General features: G+C 43.0%; 1 protein-coding gene across 5 annotated transcripts in view; it reads left to right on the top strand.

Annotated features, from left to right (window-relative positions):
- The window catches only part of PALS2 (protein associated with LIN7 2, MAGUK p55 family member), a 68,593-nt gene that overhangs the window by 38,520 nt on the left and 11,117 nt on the right, over positions 1-18,956 (top strand). For all 5 annotated transcript variants that reach the window (XM_068152416.1, XM_068152419.1, XM_068152418.1 and 2 more), the window contains exons 3-9: positions 1,825-1,977; positions 9,623-9,775; positions 10,274-10,501; positions 13,091-13,222; positions 16,165-16,264; positions 16,722-16,790; positions 17,797-17,958. In XM_068152416.1, the coding sequence (XP_068008517.1) occupies positions 1,825-1,977; positions 9,623-9,775; positions 10,274-10,501; positions 13,091-13,222; positions 16,165-16,264; positions 16,722-16,790; positions 17,797-17,958 (997 nt within the window). The remainder of the gene's footprint in view (positions 1-1,824; positions 1,978-9,622; positions 9,776-10,273; positions 10,502-13,090; positions 13,223-16,164; positions 16,265-16,721; positions 16,791-17,796; positions 17,959-18,956) is intronic.

Raw genomic sequence — 18,956 nt, 5'->3', positions numbered from 1 at the left:
GGTGAAGGATGAGGATATTTGTATTTAGATTATGCTCTGTGTTGGTGGCAGTGTTGTAAAGAAAATGAATGAGAAAGAAGGTAACCTGTATTCTCTAGTCTTACAAAGATTTTGGAGTTGAAGTACCTTTAGAAATAGATTTGTGTTTTTACATGCTGTACAAGAAGTAAACTTTAAAAGAAGAATATTCTGTACTGTATGTATTCTATACAAGACAGCATTCCCTTATCAAGGAGAATGTGTGTAGGTGCCAGCTTCCTGTGACTTTGTAATCATGGTTTGTGTGTGTTGGTGTTGGGGAATGTTTAAAATGTCTTGCTCTGTGTTGAGTCAGCCTTTCCAGTCTTTGATCAGCAGTCCTGCAGAAATGCCATTTAATAGACATGAACTAGAATGGTAGTGTTCAGAGGACTTCAGGAAACAAACTTTTCTGGCTTTTGTAAAAGTTTATTCTAATATCTGTTTTAAAGCACTAAGAAGAAAATAGCTGTGTGCACACACCTTCAAATTGTATAGATGGGAAGAATGCATAGACGACTCCAAATATATTTGTTGTGTTTTTATGTGCCAAAGCAATTGTTCTTCTTTTTGAACTTCTTGTTATTATGGTGCTGTGAATAACTCTTAATTGAATGCATTGAGATTCTGTTATTTTTGGCCCTCTCTTGCTCCTTCATTTATGATACAGCACTACCTGTAATAAGCTAGGCTTTTGGATTTATGAGATGTTTCTGTTGCTACTTAAATTCATTGAAAAGTTGGAGCTTTGAGCATTCACAGTGCTTAAGAAAGAATTATGTCTGCAGCAGTAGGATTAGCACAGAATGATTGAGTTTGGAAGGCACCTCAGAAGGGCATCTGGTCCAGGCTTCTACAAAAGCAGGGCCACCTGGACATGGTTGTTCATGACCATGTCCAGACAGCTTTTGAATATGTCCAGGGAGGGAGACTCCAACCTCTTGGGGCATACTAGGCCAGTGCTCAGTCACCTTCACATTGGAAAAAATGTTTCTTTATGTTGGATAGAGCCTCCTGGGCTTCATTTGTGCCCATTACATCCTGTTGTGTCACTGGGCACCACTGAAAAGAGCCTGACTGTCCTGTTTGCACCATCCCTTCATTGTGAGATCCTCCCTGAGGCTTGTCTTCTCAAGGCTGAAGAGTTTCAGCTCTCTCTGCCTTTCCTCATAGGAGAGATATATCTGCTCCAGTCCTTTCATCATCTTCATGGCCATTAACTGGACTCTCTCAAGTATGTCCAGAACCATACACAGTACTCAGGTGTGGCCTCACCAGTGTTGAGTAGAGCTCAACCTGCTGGCAACAGTCTTCTTACTGTAGCCCAGGACCCCATTAGCTGCCTTTCTGCATTTCCCTTAGTTATGCAGACTTCCCTTTAGAATTTGCTGTTTTGATGTTGTTTGAGTGGGAGGACCCTGGAGTAAAAGCTCCTTTTGAAGACTTTGTTCTAAGTGGATCTCAGTTCCTTTTTGTCCTTCTAGAAGGTGTACTTGTACTTGGCTCTGAAGCAGAATGGATCTGAGCCCTATACTCCTCAGAGGCGCCTGTTTGGTATCTGTAACACAGATGTTACAGGGAATAAGGGCATACAAACATTTCTGACAGTGCTGCCTATGAAGTTTTTGGAGTCATGTAGTTAAGCATGCAAAACCCTTCAGCAGTTTCAAGCAGTACAGATTATACCATATGCAATTGTTCAGGCTTTCTTGCTAAAGGCTGCACTGAGAAATTGTGTACAAGATTTCTAAACTGGAACTACTTGAAACTTCTTTACAGTATAGTCTCATCTATTTACTCTTACAGGCTCACGAGCGACTGGAAGATTCTAAACTTGAGGCTGTCAGTGACAACAACCTGGAGCTGGTGAATGAAATTCTCGAAGACATCAGCCCCTTAGTAAATAAAGATGAAAATATTGCAGAGTTGGTTGGAATACTCAAGGAGCCTCATTTTCAGGTGCCACCTTTTTACTGTGCATTACCAACTTACTGGATCTAGAAGTAAAAATGAAACAAAACTTGAACTATAGCAAACATGATTATGTAGGACTTTACTCCAAATGAAAGGTAAAACAGAAGCCATGTGGGGTTTGAAATGAGCATGATTCTGTTCTTTCATACCACCTCAAGAATATGTTTGCTTTTTGCATTAAAATACACTGGAGTTTCTTGGACAAATGTTTAATTCCTTTGTGACTGAAGTTTCTGTAGCAATTTAATGAAGCCTTCATCCATAGAATTTGCAGGTGGTCCAGTGCCTGATGCTGAACCATTCTGCATTGCAGCTCAGCTGCTGGCATTCACACTCCTGTGTAAGTTTGCAGAGCGAAGGAACATGATCTATCATGTTGTCTGCGCTGCAGCTTAAGTTGAGACTTTGTGCCACTCACTGTTGCTCTGCTTCAGTGAAGTTTTGACAGATGCTTGTCAGAAGCAGATGTTTTTCCATACTGCTACAATTCTATTACTGGCTTCTGTACCAATCCTTGAAGATTAGGGTTTGTAAATCCTTTGTAGATTCTGGATTTGCTAGGCAGGCTTCAGATGACTTAGTACTTATAGCTAAGTATTCTGTAGAACATAATGAAGCCTTTTGCCCTAGTATAAATGTGCCTCTTTTGGCAGACAGGTGTAGGGTCCTAGATAGTTTTAGTTATCTGAGTTTACATACACTTCATTTCCTAAATTTTCAGTTACACATTTTACAGACATAGCAGTGGGGTGCATTACTGTTCAATATAGATAAACACTGGGAATGCTATCAAGCTGTGTTGTGGCCTGTTGGAGAAGGGAGTGCTTTAAAAGTTCAGCTTTTGAGGTAGTAGCTATTTTGAGTGCTGACAGCTCCTCTGACTCTTCTGAAGAGCAGTATGTTGGCCTCCTGTGTGCTCTTACTTGTTCAGAAGGGCCTCAAAGGCTGTGATTTGGAGACTTATCGGTAGTGTAAACCTGCAAATCAGTCTGTGATCCCTTAGCAGAAATTGGTACTGGAAAAAAAGAGGATGAGTTTAGAGGGACTGGTGGTTCCAGTGCAAAAAGACTGGAATTGGGGGCCAGCTGGTGCAGTGACAGACCTGACAAAAATCCATTATGTTAGATAAAGTAGAGCTGACTAGTCAAAAAGGATTCAGGAAGTGGAGTGCTGGAGTAGACTGACTTTGAAATGCACTGTGTCAATTCTCTCTCTGGAGACAGATGACAAAGACCAGAGGCCACCTGGGCAAAGACATTTTGTGGTGGAGACTGGAAATGGCCTGTAAGAGACAGAGATCAAATAAGAAATTCAATGAGGGTAAATAGCCAATATTTATGTGAGGCACAAAGTGATGTTGGTGTTAGTTATTCCATTAGTTCAGGCTTAAGCAACATTTAATTTGGAAGTTCCAAAGTAGCTGGTGAACAAAACTGCCATTATGTGTGGTATTTTTGTATGTGTTTTATTGGTTTCTAGAGACCAGACTTGAAAATACATATATGCTATGTTAACTTCACCATTTCACTCTAATCTTTTGTTAGTGCTTCCTGATTGTACATTAAAGATCCATTTAGCAAGTGTATCTTCTGTTAGCCTTCTCTGTTGCCAGCAGTAGGCATCTAATGAAGGCTGTTAGGCTAGGACAAGCCAAAATCAATACTTTGCAAAATGTTCTGTGAAGATTTAGTGATATGTTGCTCAGGTTTCTCGGTGTGAAGCAGTATCATCCATCTGTGGTGGTGTTTCCTTCCATCAGCTTGTTCAGTTGTTCTTTGATCCTGTGTAAAGCTCTGGCATTCACAGCATCCACCATCAGAGTGGAGACTAAGCTGTTCTGGTTTTGAGACTGTCTCCTGTCAGTGGCACTTAATATTTCCTTGTTCTTGTATAGGGAGAAAGTGAACAGTTTTTCTTAGTCATGTTTTCACTTGCTACTCTTGATGTGAGAGGCTTCATTGTGTATGTGGCTGTCTGTGTCAAATAAATAAAGAGGAAGCAAAGCTGCAGACAGCTTCCCAGAGTCATTCACAGCAGCATGGACTTGTGAGGTGGTGTAATAATTTTCATGGCACCTCCTACTCATTATTTAAAAATTCCTGGTATTAAAAACTCCTACTATAGCTGGTGAATAAAATAGTTTGGTTGGAACTACAACAATCATGTAACCCAACTGCCTGACCATTTCAGGCTGATCAAAAATTAAAGTGTGTTATTAGGGGCAATGTCCAAATGCTGTTGAACACTGATAGGCTTTGGGCATCAATCATTCCAGTGTTTGACTATCCTCTCAGGAAAGAAGAGGTGCCTCTAGGCTCAGTAAACATAGAGGGGGTTTGTGGTTTTGGTTTGGTTTCATACTGTTGACACCTCGGAGATATCACTTCTGAGTCTGTCAGTTACTATGTTAAACTAGGATTGTGTTTTCTCTTGCAGTCTGGGTTGAATCCTCTGGTGGCATGAATTTTGGAAACTAATAATTCCTGGCCCAAATTTTTCTCTTAACCAATATTTTCATCCACTTGGGAGCCTTACTGCTTATCATATAGTAGCTTTGTTTGGTGCCTCTTTCTACTTAACTAGATTTGAGAAGGATGACTTCCCTTTATTGAAGCTTGTGGATACTTTCCCATGATCTATTTTGTTCAATCATTCTGTTCTTTGTGGAAGTAATTAATTTGTTTAGTGGCAACATCAGACTTAGTGGCTTAGTTTGTTGACTCCTCCTTGGAACTCAGTTTAAAAATTCATCTCGTGATTATTGCATGCTATGAACACAGTTGCACGCTGCCTCTTTCACTGTACTGTTGGGTATCCTTTCGAAGGCTGGGGGAGGCTGTATGTCTCTTTCTGAAAAGAAAACAGCAAAGTACCTAAATACTCAACAAAAATGTGCTGTCCTTTGTGCCTCATATGGTGCCAAGGTGCATATTCCAGATTCTGCAGGGAGGAGCAAAGGCAAAATCCAATGCAATTTGCAATTATAGAAACTGTAGTTTGCATCCTTTCTCCAGGTCAGGAAACGTGTAAACAAGCTACCTTGATGTGACTCTTTAAACTTTCATGGACTCCATTGTGTAACTGCTTAGGAGGTTGATTCTGCAGGTTACAGATGAATGGTGCCACTTTATTATGGTGTCCTCTTACATTTGTAAGCTGCCTTGCCATACCAGTGTCACATGTGGCATCGAGTGCAGTACCTTACTGACTGTATCGTGTACTGCTGAAATTACAGACCTACATTCCCTTTAAACATTTTGATAGAAGAGCCCTGGGGAGAGACTGACTTCTGGAGTGCAGGTGCATGCTTGGTTATACTGCTCTGTTTGGCTGTCTGCTCCCCCCCTTTTTTCATTTTTCCTTTCATTCCTTTCTTCTTATTCATCCATCTAACATTTTATGCAGTTTAGTTTTAGCTGAACTTCTCAGAGGTCAAAGTGTGTAAGATACTAAATTCTTCTGAATCTCACAGGGTTGATGGGTGGCCACCAGGCCAGTGTGTATGGAGGAGCCAGCTGGCACTCCCACTGCTTAGAGGTTAGAGCAGGCCTTACCAGACTGTAGCTGGAAAGCAGGAGAGAGTGGTAAGAGAGGTTGCCTTGAGAGAAGAGGAAGGAGTTGAAAGTATCGCACTGTCGGTGTGGTTAAGCAAGCAGAAGAATCACTTCTGCTGCTTATGGAAGAGCTTGTTCCATTACTTTCACCTTTCCAAGAATTATGCAAGCCAGTCATCCTGAAGAGTAGATTCTGCTGGCAATAAAATACTTCATCTGAAAAGCTGCCAATATTTTTTCTGAGAGTTAGCTTTATAATGGCTAATCATATCTTTGAAATGCTTCATTGAGAAAAATTATCTGAAGTTATGTCCTAGACAGATCTGAATTTGTAGGGTTATTTTCCTCACATATTTCATACCTCCTTATCAGCCCCCCTGATTTCTCTGAGATCTGAAATGATTTCCTCACTTTTCCAGAACAGCCATTAAAAAAGTTGTCTTTTCACATGTGCATCAGAGGCCTTCAGTCCATTTATTAAGTTCTAATACATGAACAGCATTATCATATTTGGTGCATGAAAGAGGAACAGAACTATTTTAAGCACTTCTGAGTCCTGAAGTATTAGGAAAGGAGTCCCGAATGTTAGACCCTACCATTGTTCTGCTCTTTTGTATTGCCCTCCCACCCCAGCCACCAGTTTGTAATTTAATGGAGAGTGATTGCCCATTGGAATGGGCTGCCTGAGGAGGTGGTGGAGTCACCATCACTGGAGGTGTTCAGGAGGAGACTTGATAGGGTGCTGGGTTGCATGGTTTAGTTGATTAGGTGGTGTTGGATGATAGGTTGGACACGATGATCTTGAAGGTCTCTTCCAACCTGGTCTGGTCTATTCTATTCTATTCTATTGGATCACAGTTTGAGAGCTAGTTACCATAGAGGGCAGGCAGTGCTTCATATAGATGCTGCTGACAACTTTTATTTTCCAGGAAACCTTTTTCTTTTTTAACTTGGCTTCAGCACTGTAGAGAGCCCTGGATGTTTTTTGGTTTGTTTTTTCCTTTGCTTACTGAATTTTTAATTACTTTCTTTTTTTTTTTTTTTTTTGACCTAATAAGTACAGCCACAAAAAAGTACTGTAAAGCAGTTAATGTGTTCTGAGATTATGTATTACTTCATGACAGTATCTTACACAAAGAGACCATAATGTCTGACACAGAACTTCATGTCTATCATGCAATATCTTTTGCAATGCCTTCCTGTGGCAACTTTGCCATTTTCCCCCTGAAAACCCTTCTACAGTTACCCAGTCTTAGATAATCAGCTGACCCTGCTTACATATGTTATGTGGAGGAAACTTTGAACCATTTTATGGTTGTTGATTATTCAGCCCATGTTGTCTTGAGACTTTGGCAGTGATTTTTTCTAAAGTCTTCCAGCAGTAGTATGGGAATAAAATAGAATAGACCAGACCAGGTTGGAAGAGACCTTCAAGATCATCGTGTCCAACCTGTCATCCAACACCACCTAATCAACCAAACCATGGCACCAAGTACCCTATCAAGTCTCCTCCTGAACACCTCCAGTGATGGTGTCTCCACCACCTCCTCAGGCAGCCCATTCCAATAGGCAATCACTCTCTCTGTGTAAAACTTCCTCCTAACCTCCAGCCTAAACCTCCCCTGGCGCAGCCTGAGACTGTGTCCTCTTGGCTAGACTCCAGGGGCACTTGGGAGTTGCAGGAGCACAGGATATCACTTTTTCTGATACCCTAAGAAAGAAACAAGTGGAGTTCAGGGGGCTGTATTTCTCAGATCATGGAACCACATTAGTGAAATAAGTAACTGAGTGACATAAGATGTTGGAGTGTAGCCTGGCAGTGAATACAGACACGTGGCCCTTGTTGCCTCTTTGTTTAGGTGTTCTTCAGGGCTGCATGCTATGATCTGATTAGCTGGGGAAAGAGTGTCATAAAACTGGTATAGATTGTTGAGTTTCAGACCTGAGAGTTAAGTGTGGGGAAGGTAATAAATGTGGCTTACTTTGATAAACCAAATAATCTACTTTTCTTAAAGAGACCATTTCATAATTGTGGGCAGCAATGTGCAGTCCCTAATAATCCTGTGATGCTGTCATGACACAAAGATTCTGTGATTGAGACATGGTTAGGTCATAGCTGCAAGTTATTCATTCAGGCAGAATAAGCATGAATTCTGAGTGAATAAATGGGATCCGAATGTGGAATGGGGTCAGATTTAAGAGCTGAACAGTCTTACAGAGAATTTAATTAAAAAGGGTGACAAAAGTTGTTACCTTAGTAGTCTCTTTTTGGACTGTGAATCAGAATATAACCCATGAATTATATGCCCACGAAGGGCAGGGAGCTGAACGAGCATGGTTATGTGTAAGGCTCCATGAGAAATCTCCTGGTTTGTGGACAAAAGGTTTGGTAACAATTTCTTTTAGCATGTGGCCAAAAAGGAAAAGAGGCAGGTATCTACCTGGCTTTGTCAGCAGCAATATGTTAAAATGTGGTGTTGATGCTAGTTGGTTTCATGTTGGAAATTCAGAAAGAGCCAAAAATGTTGCTTGCAAACATTGGCACAGAGAGTTCTGTTCTCCTGTTTTCTGGACTGGATGTGCCTTGGATAATGAAGAATTAGAAATTGTTACCATCTGACAGCTGCCTGAATTAAATAAATGATTGTTTTTCCTATTTAATTTGATTTGGTTTATGACCACAGCATCAGCAGCCACAATAAGCAGCTGGCTTTACAATCTTAATGGCAAGGGCCGAGTCAATGAATTAATACCTCCTCCTAATAGCAGCAGGGTGGTCATGTAATGGGCAGATGAAAGTAATTGTTCAGGGCTGTGACACTTTCAGAGCTTCCATGTTGCATTGGCACTAAACTGATGTGGTTGTGCAACTTTTAGGTTAGAGGTGGCTTACAGAAGGATGAAGCATGCTCAGCTTGCTTGCAGTTTGCTGGCTTCCTCCAGTGTGTGTGTGTCACTTCCAGCAGTAGACCCTGTGGTCTCTTCTCAGCTACTTGTTTGATACCAGTCAGTGACAAGACTTAAGACCACTTAAGTCTTCTCATCAGGCCACTATTTCAAACAAAGCTATGTTGTTTGAAGCCCAGTAGGCATCTCTTCTACTTGCTGTTTTTCTTCCTGTATCTGCCAGTGAGACTCCCTGGGCTATAGGGATGCTTTATCTTGAACTGCCGTATATGGTGGCTGCAAGGTGCCCCTTTTCCTCCTTAAGAAAGTCAGTCTCTGTTGTCTAATTTCATAAGTTTGATCTTGTTTTACCTGTATATATTAAGATTTAAAGAAAACAAGTATATTCTACTAGAAAACCAAGTCTAAATTGCATTGTCTTCCAAAGATGATTGCTTGTTGGGGGTTTTTTGATCTCTTCCTGTTATTTTGGGAACTGATGTATGTGACTTGATGAAAAGAGCATTAACTGTAAAGTCTTGATTAACTGTAAATTGACTTCTGCCAACTGAATTTATTTGCCTTGGCTTTATGGAAGCAGGAGGCACTCATTCTAGAAATCCTTGCACACCTCTTACTATTCAAATTATTGTGGATTAAAAGTTTACTACATTCAACACAAGCATCTAAAAATTACTTACATTCACTTTTTAGTGTATTTTTTGCTGTGGGTTGTTTACATTACCCATTTGCTCAGATACTGTCTCATTAGGTGAAATAGGATTTTAGGTACTTCTTTTCCCATCTTCTTACCTGCAAGGTCACATATTCCTCCTCATAGAATCAGTCAGGGTTGGTAGAGACCACAAGGATCATCTAGTTCTAACCCCCCTGCCATGGACAGGGACACCTCACACTAGATCAGGCTGGCAATCTGGCTATCTCCTACACTTTGTTAAGAAGCAGCATTTGCATTTATAAGAGGGCATATTTGCCAAGCTGGTAGGCTTGTCAAGCCATGTGAGTACTTGTAGGCCAATTTTTGCACCATTCCATGTGAAATAAAATCCTGTAGTGATCCTTTTATGATCAAGTCCCAAAGGGGCAGATTCAGTGGTTATTCAACATGAAAACCTCTGGCAAATGGTTGTTTTATGATTTAAATGGAGGCTCTTTCTGTTCCTTTGCAGTCACTCTTGGAAGCACATGATATTGTGGCTTCAAAATGTTATGATTCCCCTCCATCTAGCCCAGAAGTCAATAACTCTTCAGTGAACAACCAGATAGTTCCAGTAGATGCTATTCGTATCCTTGGAATTCACAAAAGAGCAGGGGAACCACTGGTATGTAATTGGAGTCTGTCTTTAATTTGAAGTATGAGTGATAATGTTTACATGTGCCTAATCTCTTTCATGATGTTTTCATTATTCCCATCCTTTTCCTGTGTAATTTAATGGGTGGTAGGATCACTATTGAGAGCTTGAAATAAGGTATTTGTGTATTCTCCACTCTGTTCTCTTTAAGCAGTTATGGGATAGGTGGAATGTCTTGCTAGCATAACTGTCTAATGCAACATCTGTTTGGTCCTGATAGGAAAATACCAGGATTGTGTGCACTCAAGAACAATACACTTATTGTTCAGTCATATGAAAACCTTGTCTGAAAGTACTTTTGTGTCCCCTGATGCTTATCTGTGTGCTAGGAACTCTGTAGTCACTGTGACTGTCTGTTTTCATTGGGGTAGGTAGAGTGTCTCATAGCTGTATCTTTATGCTTGAGATAATGGTGGAATGGAAGTGAAGAAATTCAGTGCTAAACTGAGTGTCAAATACCTCTTTCAGGGTGTTACCTTTAGAGTTGAGAACAATGACCTGGTAATAGCCCGGATTCTCCATGGTGGCATGATAGATCGACAAGGTCTGCTGCACGTAGGTGACATTATTAAAGAGGTGAATGGCCATGAGGTGGGAAACAATCCAAAAGAATTGCAGGAACTGCTGAAAAATATTAGTGGCAGTGTCACTCTGAAGATTCTCCCCAGCTACAGAGACACTGTAATTCCTCAACAGGTGAGTAGCACATTTCTGATGATTCTATCAGAACGACTCCTGCTTGGTGCTTCATTGCCACAAATACACTGAACTGCAGTGAACTTCCTGCATTCATAATGTGATCAGTGCCCAGCTAATCTGCTTTATAGAATTCACAAACATACTGAATTCAACAGATGAACTTGGCTGGTGGCTATTTCATAGTATCGTAGTATCAGTCAGGGTTGGAAAGGACCACAAGGATCATCTAGTTCCAACCCCCCTGCCATGGGCAGGGACACCCCACACTAGATCAGGCTGGCCAGAGCCTCATCCAGCCTGGGCTTAAACACCTCCAGGGACGGGGCCTCGACCACCTCCCTGGACAACCCATTCCAGGGCTTCACCACTCTCGTGGGGAAGAACCTCCTCCTCACATCCAGCCTGAATCTCCCCACCTCCAGCTTCATTCCATTCCCTCTAGTCCTATCACTACCTGATAGCCTGAGAAGTCCCTCCCCAGCCCTCCTGTAGGACCCCTTCAGATACTGGAAGGCCACAATTAGGTCACCTCAGAGCCTTCTCTTCTGCAGACTGAACAGCCCTAACTCCTTCAGTCTGTCCTCATAGGAGAGGTGCTCCAGCCCTCTGATCATCCTCATTTCTGCTGTTGCTGTAAGCTGTTGAGTTCTCCAGGGACAAGTAAATTGTTGTTCTAGATCAGTGCCTTTTGAAATGTCTTACAAGACACTCCTCCAGGTCTTAAGGCCATTGAGTAAAATAGGCTATGCTTACATTGAGTAAATGCTGAGGGGATGTATTGTATTTGAGGCACTGCTTGCTTAGCTCCCCAAACTGGCAGAAAAACATCAAAGATGTTTCCAGTCCACTGATGCAACTTATTCTTTCTTCCCCTGCATCAAATTCCAGTCTCAAGCAGTCATGTATCTTGTTCTTTTGCAAACACTGAGCTTGTGGCAAAATTAATCCTGAAGATTCTGCAAGCCTTGAATACAGACCTCACAGTCTGAGAATTTTTCATGTTTTTAAGGGATGTAAACCCAATACTAATTGGGTTGTATATACTGAAATGCACAAATGGATATTTCATAATACATAGTCAGAATAGAATAGAATAAATCAGGTTGGAAGAGACCTTCAAGATCATCGTGTCCAACCTATCATCCAACACCACCTAATCAACTAAACCATGCAGCCAAGCACCCCATCAATTCTCTTCCTGAACACCTCCAATGATGGTGACTCCACCACCTCCCCAGGCAGCCCATTCCAATGGGCAATCACTCTCTCTGTGTAGAACTTCCTCCTAACCTCCAGCCTAAACCTCCTCTGGTGCAGCCTGAGACTGTGTCCTCTTGTTCTGGTGCTGGCTGCCTGGGAGAAGAGACCAACCTCTGCCTGTCTACAACCTCCCTTCAGGTAGTTGTAGAGAGCAATAAGGTCTCCCCTGAGTCTCCTCTTCTCCAGGCTAAGCAGCCCCAGCTTCCTCAGTCTCTCCTCACAGGGCTTGTGTTCCAAACCCCTCACCAACTTCGTTGCCCTTCTCTGGACTCATTTTGGCAAGTCAACCTCCTTCCTAAACTGAGGGGCCCAGAACTGGACACAGTACTCGAGGTGTGGCCTAACCAGTGCAGCATACAGGGGGAGTGTCTCTTTCAGCCAAAACTTGCTCTGCTGATTATTCTGCTCTCTCAGCTGGTGTATGCCAGTGTTTTCCATGGATTGTATTTTGCTTGCCAAGTACGACTTCGACCACGTCAAACTTTTTATGCATTCAACAAGTCCAAGTGCCAGGTGCTGCACTTTGGCCATGGCAATCCCATGCAGAGCTACAGGCTGGAATCAGAGTGGCTGGAGAGGGACCTGGGGGTACTGATTGACAGCCGCCTGAATATGAACTAGCAGTGTGCCCAGGTGGCCAAGAGGGCCAATGGCATCCTGGCCTGCATTACGAATAGTGTGGCCAGCAGGAGCAGGGAAGTCATTGTGCCCCTGTACTCTGCTTTGCTTAGGCCACACCTTGAGTCCTGTGTCCAGTTCTGGGCCCCTCAGTTTAGGAAGGACATTGAGACACTTGAATGTGTCCAGAGAAGGGCAACAAGGCTGGGGAGAGGTCTCTAGCACAAGCCCTATGAGGAGAGGCTGAGGGAGTGGGATTGTTTAGCCTGGAGAAGAGGAGGCTCAGGGGTGACCTCATTGCCCTCTACAACTACCTGAAAGGTGGTTGTAGCCAGGAAGGGGTTGGCCTCTTCTCCCAGGCAACCAGCACCAGAACAAAGGGACACAGTCTCCAGCTGTGCCAGGGGAGGTTTAGGCTGGAGTTTAGGAGGAAGTTCGTCACTGAGAGAGTCATTCGTCATTGGAATGTGCTGCCCAGGGAGGTGGTGGAGTCACCATCCCTGGAGGTGTTCAAGAGGAGATTGGACGTGGCACTTGGTGCCATGGTCTAGTCATGAGGTCTGTGTTGATAGGTTGGACTCGATGATCCTCGAGGTCTTTTCCAACCTTAGTGATACTGTGATACGGTAAAGGCATTACTTCAGTTTGATAGCTAAACTAGTAAGAATGTATTGTATAACAGTTAAGCTGTGTCTTTGCCCATTTCAGGTTTTTGTGAAGTGTCACTTTGACTATAACCCATATAATGACAACCTCATCCCATGCAAAGAAGCAGGTTTGAAATTTTCCAAAGGCGAAATCCTTCAGATTGTCAACCGGGAAGATCCGAACTGGTGGCAGGTTGGTGAAAAGGGTTAAACAAAAGATAAAAATGGAAATGCTTCACTGCTTGCTTTCATCATAAACTCCTTCAACTGTCAATTACTTACATTAACAGAACAAAAATGTTTACACTATCATTCAGTTTCAAGGTAATATGAAGCTAGGCACAGTTGAAATGCTAGAGAAAATTGACTGGTGTAAGTTGTCTCGAACACTCATTTTGCTGTTGTTGCTGCTGTTGATTTGTCTTTGTGCTTGTATCAAAAACACAGACATTCCACAATCTGTGGAAGTGGATCATTTCTAGCAGGGAGCCTTAGGTTGACTGTGTTACTTGACTATGTTACTATGTTTGTTCACCATTGGAACGTGCTGCCCAGGGAGGTGGTGGAGTCACCGTCCCTGGAGGCGTTCAAGAGGGGATTGGGTGTGGCATTTGGTGCCATGGTTTAGTCATGAGGTCTGTGGTGACAGGTTGGACTTGATGATCTTTGAGGTCTCTTCCAACCTTGGTGATACTGTGATACTTGTGGTAAGTCTTCCCTGATGGTGGCTGTGGAAGAAGTGGACCCCTTCCTCAGTGCTCAGAGTTGAGGAGAGACAGGGGGAAATTAACGTAGTGGATTTGAAGAGCAGCCGTACCTTTTATTTCTGCAGCGGTGGTCAATGTCTGTGAGCTGTAGCATGCACGTTCTCAGTCAAAGTGTTTGGCACTGTTTCAAATGGTAACAGTTCACCCTGCTTTCTGGTTGTATTTCTACAGTCAGTCAGCCCTTCAGTAGAAATCATGTAAGCCAGTGCTTAGGCTAATTCTGTTTTTTCAAGACACTATAAACACAATTAAACATCATCAGTGCCTTTTGAAGTAGGACAAACGAACCTTTAAGACACTTTTCTTAACTGAGATGCTCAAATTGGAAGTGGCAGCAGCAATCTAGGCAGAGTTTAACATTCTGAATTTCCCATTCTACCCTGAATTGCTAAATTGCTTTGCTAGATAACAAGCAACAGTGAGCCAGGCATTACTTGAGAGCAATGTATTTATGACTTCTTGAAAAGCAACAGATTTGAATGTACATCAACAACTGTTGCTAAATTCTGTTGCTTGTTGGTGACAGTGGTAGCAGAAAGGAAGAGAATAGAAAGTGTGGTGGAAGGCAGAAAATTTGTTACTGCCAAGTAAGTTTCAGAAGTTAGACACTCCAAAACTCCCTAGCAGTTTGACATTTAGATTACATGCTGTCTTCTGTGTTGCTTTCCAAATTCTCCAGTTGTAACTTGTGGGAGTCCAGGAGACAGAAAACTTCAAAGACTCAAATCAGTGGTGAAAATTAAATGTTACATGAGTATAGTGTGTTGCAAGTATTGCTCTGCAGAGCATGCCACTGGGAAAAGCAAGCAAGTTTTTCCTTATGCTCTCTAGAAATGCAGGGCTGGCACTGAAAACTTGCTAACTGTACAAAAAATCAAGTAGGCATAGGAGAAAATGTACAGCCTGAAAAGCAAACAGTGTACAGGATGAAAAGCAAGAGGCAGGCCAACTAGCCATGGAGAAGAGAGTGTAGTATTTCATAACTCTGTGTTTGTGTGTGTTAGGCTTGCTGAGAGCTGAGCTTGCCATGGAATTATTTTGTAGACAATCTTAGCCAAACTTTTGGCAGCAATACTTAAATTACTTACACTTCAAAACTGTAGTTACTTAGTGCAAAAAGCCTGAAGGCATGAGTTAGGCCTGGATTAATGACATCAGCTGTTTGTGCAATTGCAGTTAATGAGTTCTGCTGGAACCTCTTTGGAGCAGCTCAAGAATAGGAAATCAGTGTACTGTGTACTAGAAAGCCTTGAGTTTTGTCACTTGAGAGTTCAGTGTTTGGAGCTCTAGCATTCCATTTAGGATTTTGATGGCTATAGGAGCTTGCAAACTTAATGGGAACCAGTAATGAAACTTGCACCTCATAGTATCAGTCAGGGTTGGAAAGGACCACAAGGATCATCTAGTTCCAACCCCCCTGCCATGGGCAGGGACACCCCACACTAGATCAGGCTGGCCAGAGCCTCATCCAGCCTGGGCTTAAACACCTCCAGGGATGGGGCCTCAACCACCTCCCTGGACAACCCATTCCAGGGCTTCACCACTCTCATGGGGAAGAACCTCCTCCTCACTTCCAGCCTGAATCTCCCCACCTCCAGCTTCATTCCATTCCCCCTAGTCCTATCACTACTTGATATCCTGAGAAGTCCCTCCCCAGCCTTCCTGTAGGCCCCCTTCAGATACTGGAAGGCCACCTCCGAGCCTTCTCTTCTGCAGACTGAACAGCCCCAACTCCTCCAGTCTGTCCTCATAGGAGAGGTGCTCCAGCCCTCTGATCATCCTCGTGGCCCTTCTCTGGACACCTTCCAGCACATCCAGATCCCTCTTGTAATAAGGGCTCCAGAACTGGAGGCAGTACTCCAGGTGGGGTCTCACCAGAGCTGAGCAGAGGGGGAGAATCACCTTCCTTGACCTGCTGGCCACACTTCTCTTGCTGCAGCCCAGGATCTGATTGGCTTTGCAGGCTGCAAGTGCACACTGAGAGCTCCTGTTGAGCTTCTTGTCCACCAGCACCCTCAAGTCCCTCTCCTCAGGGCTACTTTCCAGCCAGTCACTGCCCAGCCTGGATTTGTGCCTGGGATTGCCTCGACCCAGATGCAGGACCCTGCACTTGCTCTTACTGAACCTCATGAGGTTGGCTTGTGCCCACCTCTCCAGCCTGTCAAGGTATCTGTTTTATTGAACTTCCCTGAATTTTAATACTTAGTGGCAGGACATTGTTACTGTAAGACAGAGTTTTTATATCCACATCTGTTTGAATTTCCAAGACTCAGAAGTAAATGTAGTCTGTCAGCACCGTGCTGATGATACAGATGCTGCTCACAAGTTACCTCTGATTGTTTTGTTGTTTGGTTTTCTCCCCCCCCAGGCCAGTCATGTCAAAGAAGGAGGAAGTGCAGGGCTTATTCCTAGCCAGTTCCTGGAAGAGAAGAGAAAGGCCTTCGTTAGAAGGGATTGGGACAGCTCAGGTGAGATTTTAATGCATTTCAGAAATAGATCTTGCCCTGTCTCCATTTGCTTTGCTTTTCCTGACTTCACAGATACTGGAAAATTGCTGTGTGAGAAGACACAGAATATTGCAAGAAGTGTTTTGGCTCTGACTTGGCTCTGACTTGGGGACAAAGTCTAAAGTCTGTGCTTAGTCTTCATAGATAGGTGAAGCTACCTGAGGGGGGAAAGTGTCAGGTGTAAGAATTAGCTCTGCTCATAAAATGATGGATGTTAGTATGCACTGAAAGTCAATCAGTTAAACCTGTCTGAGGGATTTTGCTGCTGCTTTTGACAAAACTGATCTTCTGCCCTAGACTTAGAAAAGTCTAAACCAGCCCTAGCAACTGTGATTAATCTAAGCTTGTAGATGTAAGTAAGCCTTGGAAACCACATGTTTAACCAAAGTGATGAGTTTGTCTCAATTTTCCTTTCTAGGGCCTTTCTGTGGAACAATAAGCAGCAAGAAAAAGAAAAAGATGATGTATCTCACCACAAGAAATGCAGGTATCTCTTAATATTACATGAGTCAAAGTTCTCTGGGCTTCTAAACTTTCAGAGTCTAGTGTATCCAAAGCTGAAAGATTTGCAGTGTAATGTTTGATAGGTCAGCTAGTTTTTATGGTTTAGAAGCAATAGTGACTGGTGATAGTGGTGCTCACCTACACCAGGTAAGTGGAATCAGAGCAGAATTGTGTGTTAAAAGAGCAGGGGAAGAAAAGCTTTGTTTCTTTCCTTCTACTCTGCTCTGGTGAGGCCATACCTGAAGTGTGCTGGACTCCTTCACAGTGCAAGACATGTGGACATCTAAAGATAATGAAGGGACTGGAACATCTCTCCTACAAGAAAAGGCAGAGGGAGCTGGTACTGTTCAGTCTGTAGAAGAGAAGGCTCAGGGAGGATCTTGTCAATGTATATAAACACCTGAAGAGTGGGTGCAGAGGGGACAAAGCCAGGCTGTTTGCAGAGGAGCCCAGAGACAGGCACAAAGGCCACAAGCAACAGCACAGGAAGTCCCCTCTGAATGTCAGGAAACACTTTTCCACTGTAAGAGTAACAGAGCACTGGCACAGTTTGCACAGAGAAGTTATGATGCCTCCCTCCTTGAAGATATTCAAAAGACATCTGGATGTGGTCCTGGGCAACCATCTCCAAGTGGCCCAGCTTGAGCACTGGAGCTGGGCCAGGTGCTCTCCAGATGTACCTTTCAACCTCAACCATTTTAGGATTCAGTGAAAGCTCAGTAATTGTTAATTAGTTTTCCCATTATCATCAGTGTTGAGTTTTCTCCTTGGAAGTAAAGGTAATTAGCTGACCTTATGCTGTCCAGGAAGGGGTAACTCTTTTATTCCAGTGCCAATTTAAAAGAAGAAAGCTTGTAACAGACTTAATGCCCTCGGAGTGCTATTTATATTTGCAAGTGGTCTGTTGATATACAGCAGGAGTGCTCAAGTCCTGCTTTATTTCTGGCAGTGCTGGCTGTTAACCATTTGTTGTACATCTCTTCATGTAGAATTTGATCGTCATGAAATCCAGATCTATGAGGAAGTAGCCAAAATGCCTCCTTTCCAGAGGAAGACTCTGGTCTTAATTGGGGCCCAAGGAGTGGGGCGAAGAAGTCTGAAGAACAGGTTTATAGTACTGAATCCCACTAGGTTTGGAACTACAGTGCCATGTAAGTTGTCTGCATTTCTGGTTCTATATCACACTTGGAGTCTCTGATTATCAGGAAAACATCTGATGTTTATCCCAGTGATTCAGGGTAGGAGTAATTTGGTCAGAGTTATAAAAACTGTGTGGAGTGGGAAAAGAGAAGGTTCTTCATCTTCTCAGAAAGCTGAAGTGACATATGACGACAGCGAGAGTGTTTGTAACTAGCATTTAAATGTTACTGATGCTGCAGAAAAACAGCTTTTATATGTGCAGGGTTTCAGTCTGATAGGTTTCTTCAGTGTCAGTCACTGTAAGTTGCTGAGAGGATTCTAGAAGCTCCTACTGGTCTCCGGTAATGAAGAGCCAGTGGAGTTTCTCAGGTCTGCCATTTAGTTCAGACTTTCAGAAACAGTCTGTTCCCTTCTGTTTTCAGTGGGCAAGGAGCAGATCTGATAATAGGGGAGGAGGGATAGGTCTGACAGATAAACTGTGCAACATGAGAGAACTCTTCTCTCTCATTTGCTGGCCAGGGCACTAAGAACTGCTGTGTGTGACTGATAACAAGGTTGACTTCCCAGTGTTGCTTTGTAAAAGAAATTATTCCCTGGGAATCTCAGCAATCTGTATGAGAGAGTGATTGCCCATTGGAATGGGCTGCCTGGGGAGGTGGTGGAGTCGCCATCGCTGGAGGTGTTCAGGAGGAGACTTGATGGGGTGCTTGGTTGCATGGGTTAGTTGATTAGGTGGTGTTGGATGATAGGTTGGACATGATAATCTTGAAGGTCTCTTCCAACCTGGTCTGGTCTGTTCTGGTTCTGTTCTGTTCTATTCTATTCTGTTCTGTTGTGTTCTATTCTAAAGAGTAAGAAACTGTCTATTACTTCTGAAACTCTGTATTTCCTTCTAAAAAAGCCCTCAAAATTTACTAGTCTCTCTAAAATTCTACTTAGATGCTTAAATACTTACAACTAATACATCACAGTGTTAGAATGCCTTTGCTTGGAGCTCTTGAACACCCTC

The sequence above is a fragment of the Melanerpes formicivorus genome, unplaced genomic scaffold, assembly GCF_026170545.1.
Source record: "Melanerpes formicivorus ecotype bairdi unplaced genomic scaffold, bMelFor1.0.p_v2 SCAF_23, whole genome shotgun sequence".
NCBI classification, from domain to species: Eukaryota; Metazoa; Chordata; class Aves; order Piciformes; family Picidae; genus Melanerpes; species Melanerpes formicivorus.
This window is presented reverse-complemented; position numbering and strand designations above follow the sequence as displayed.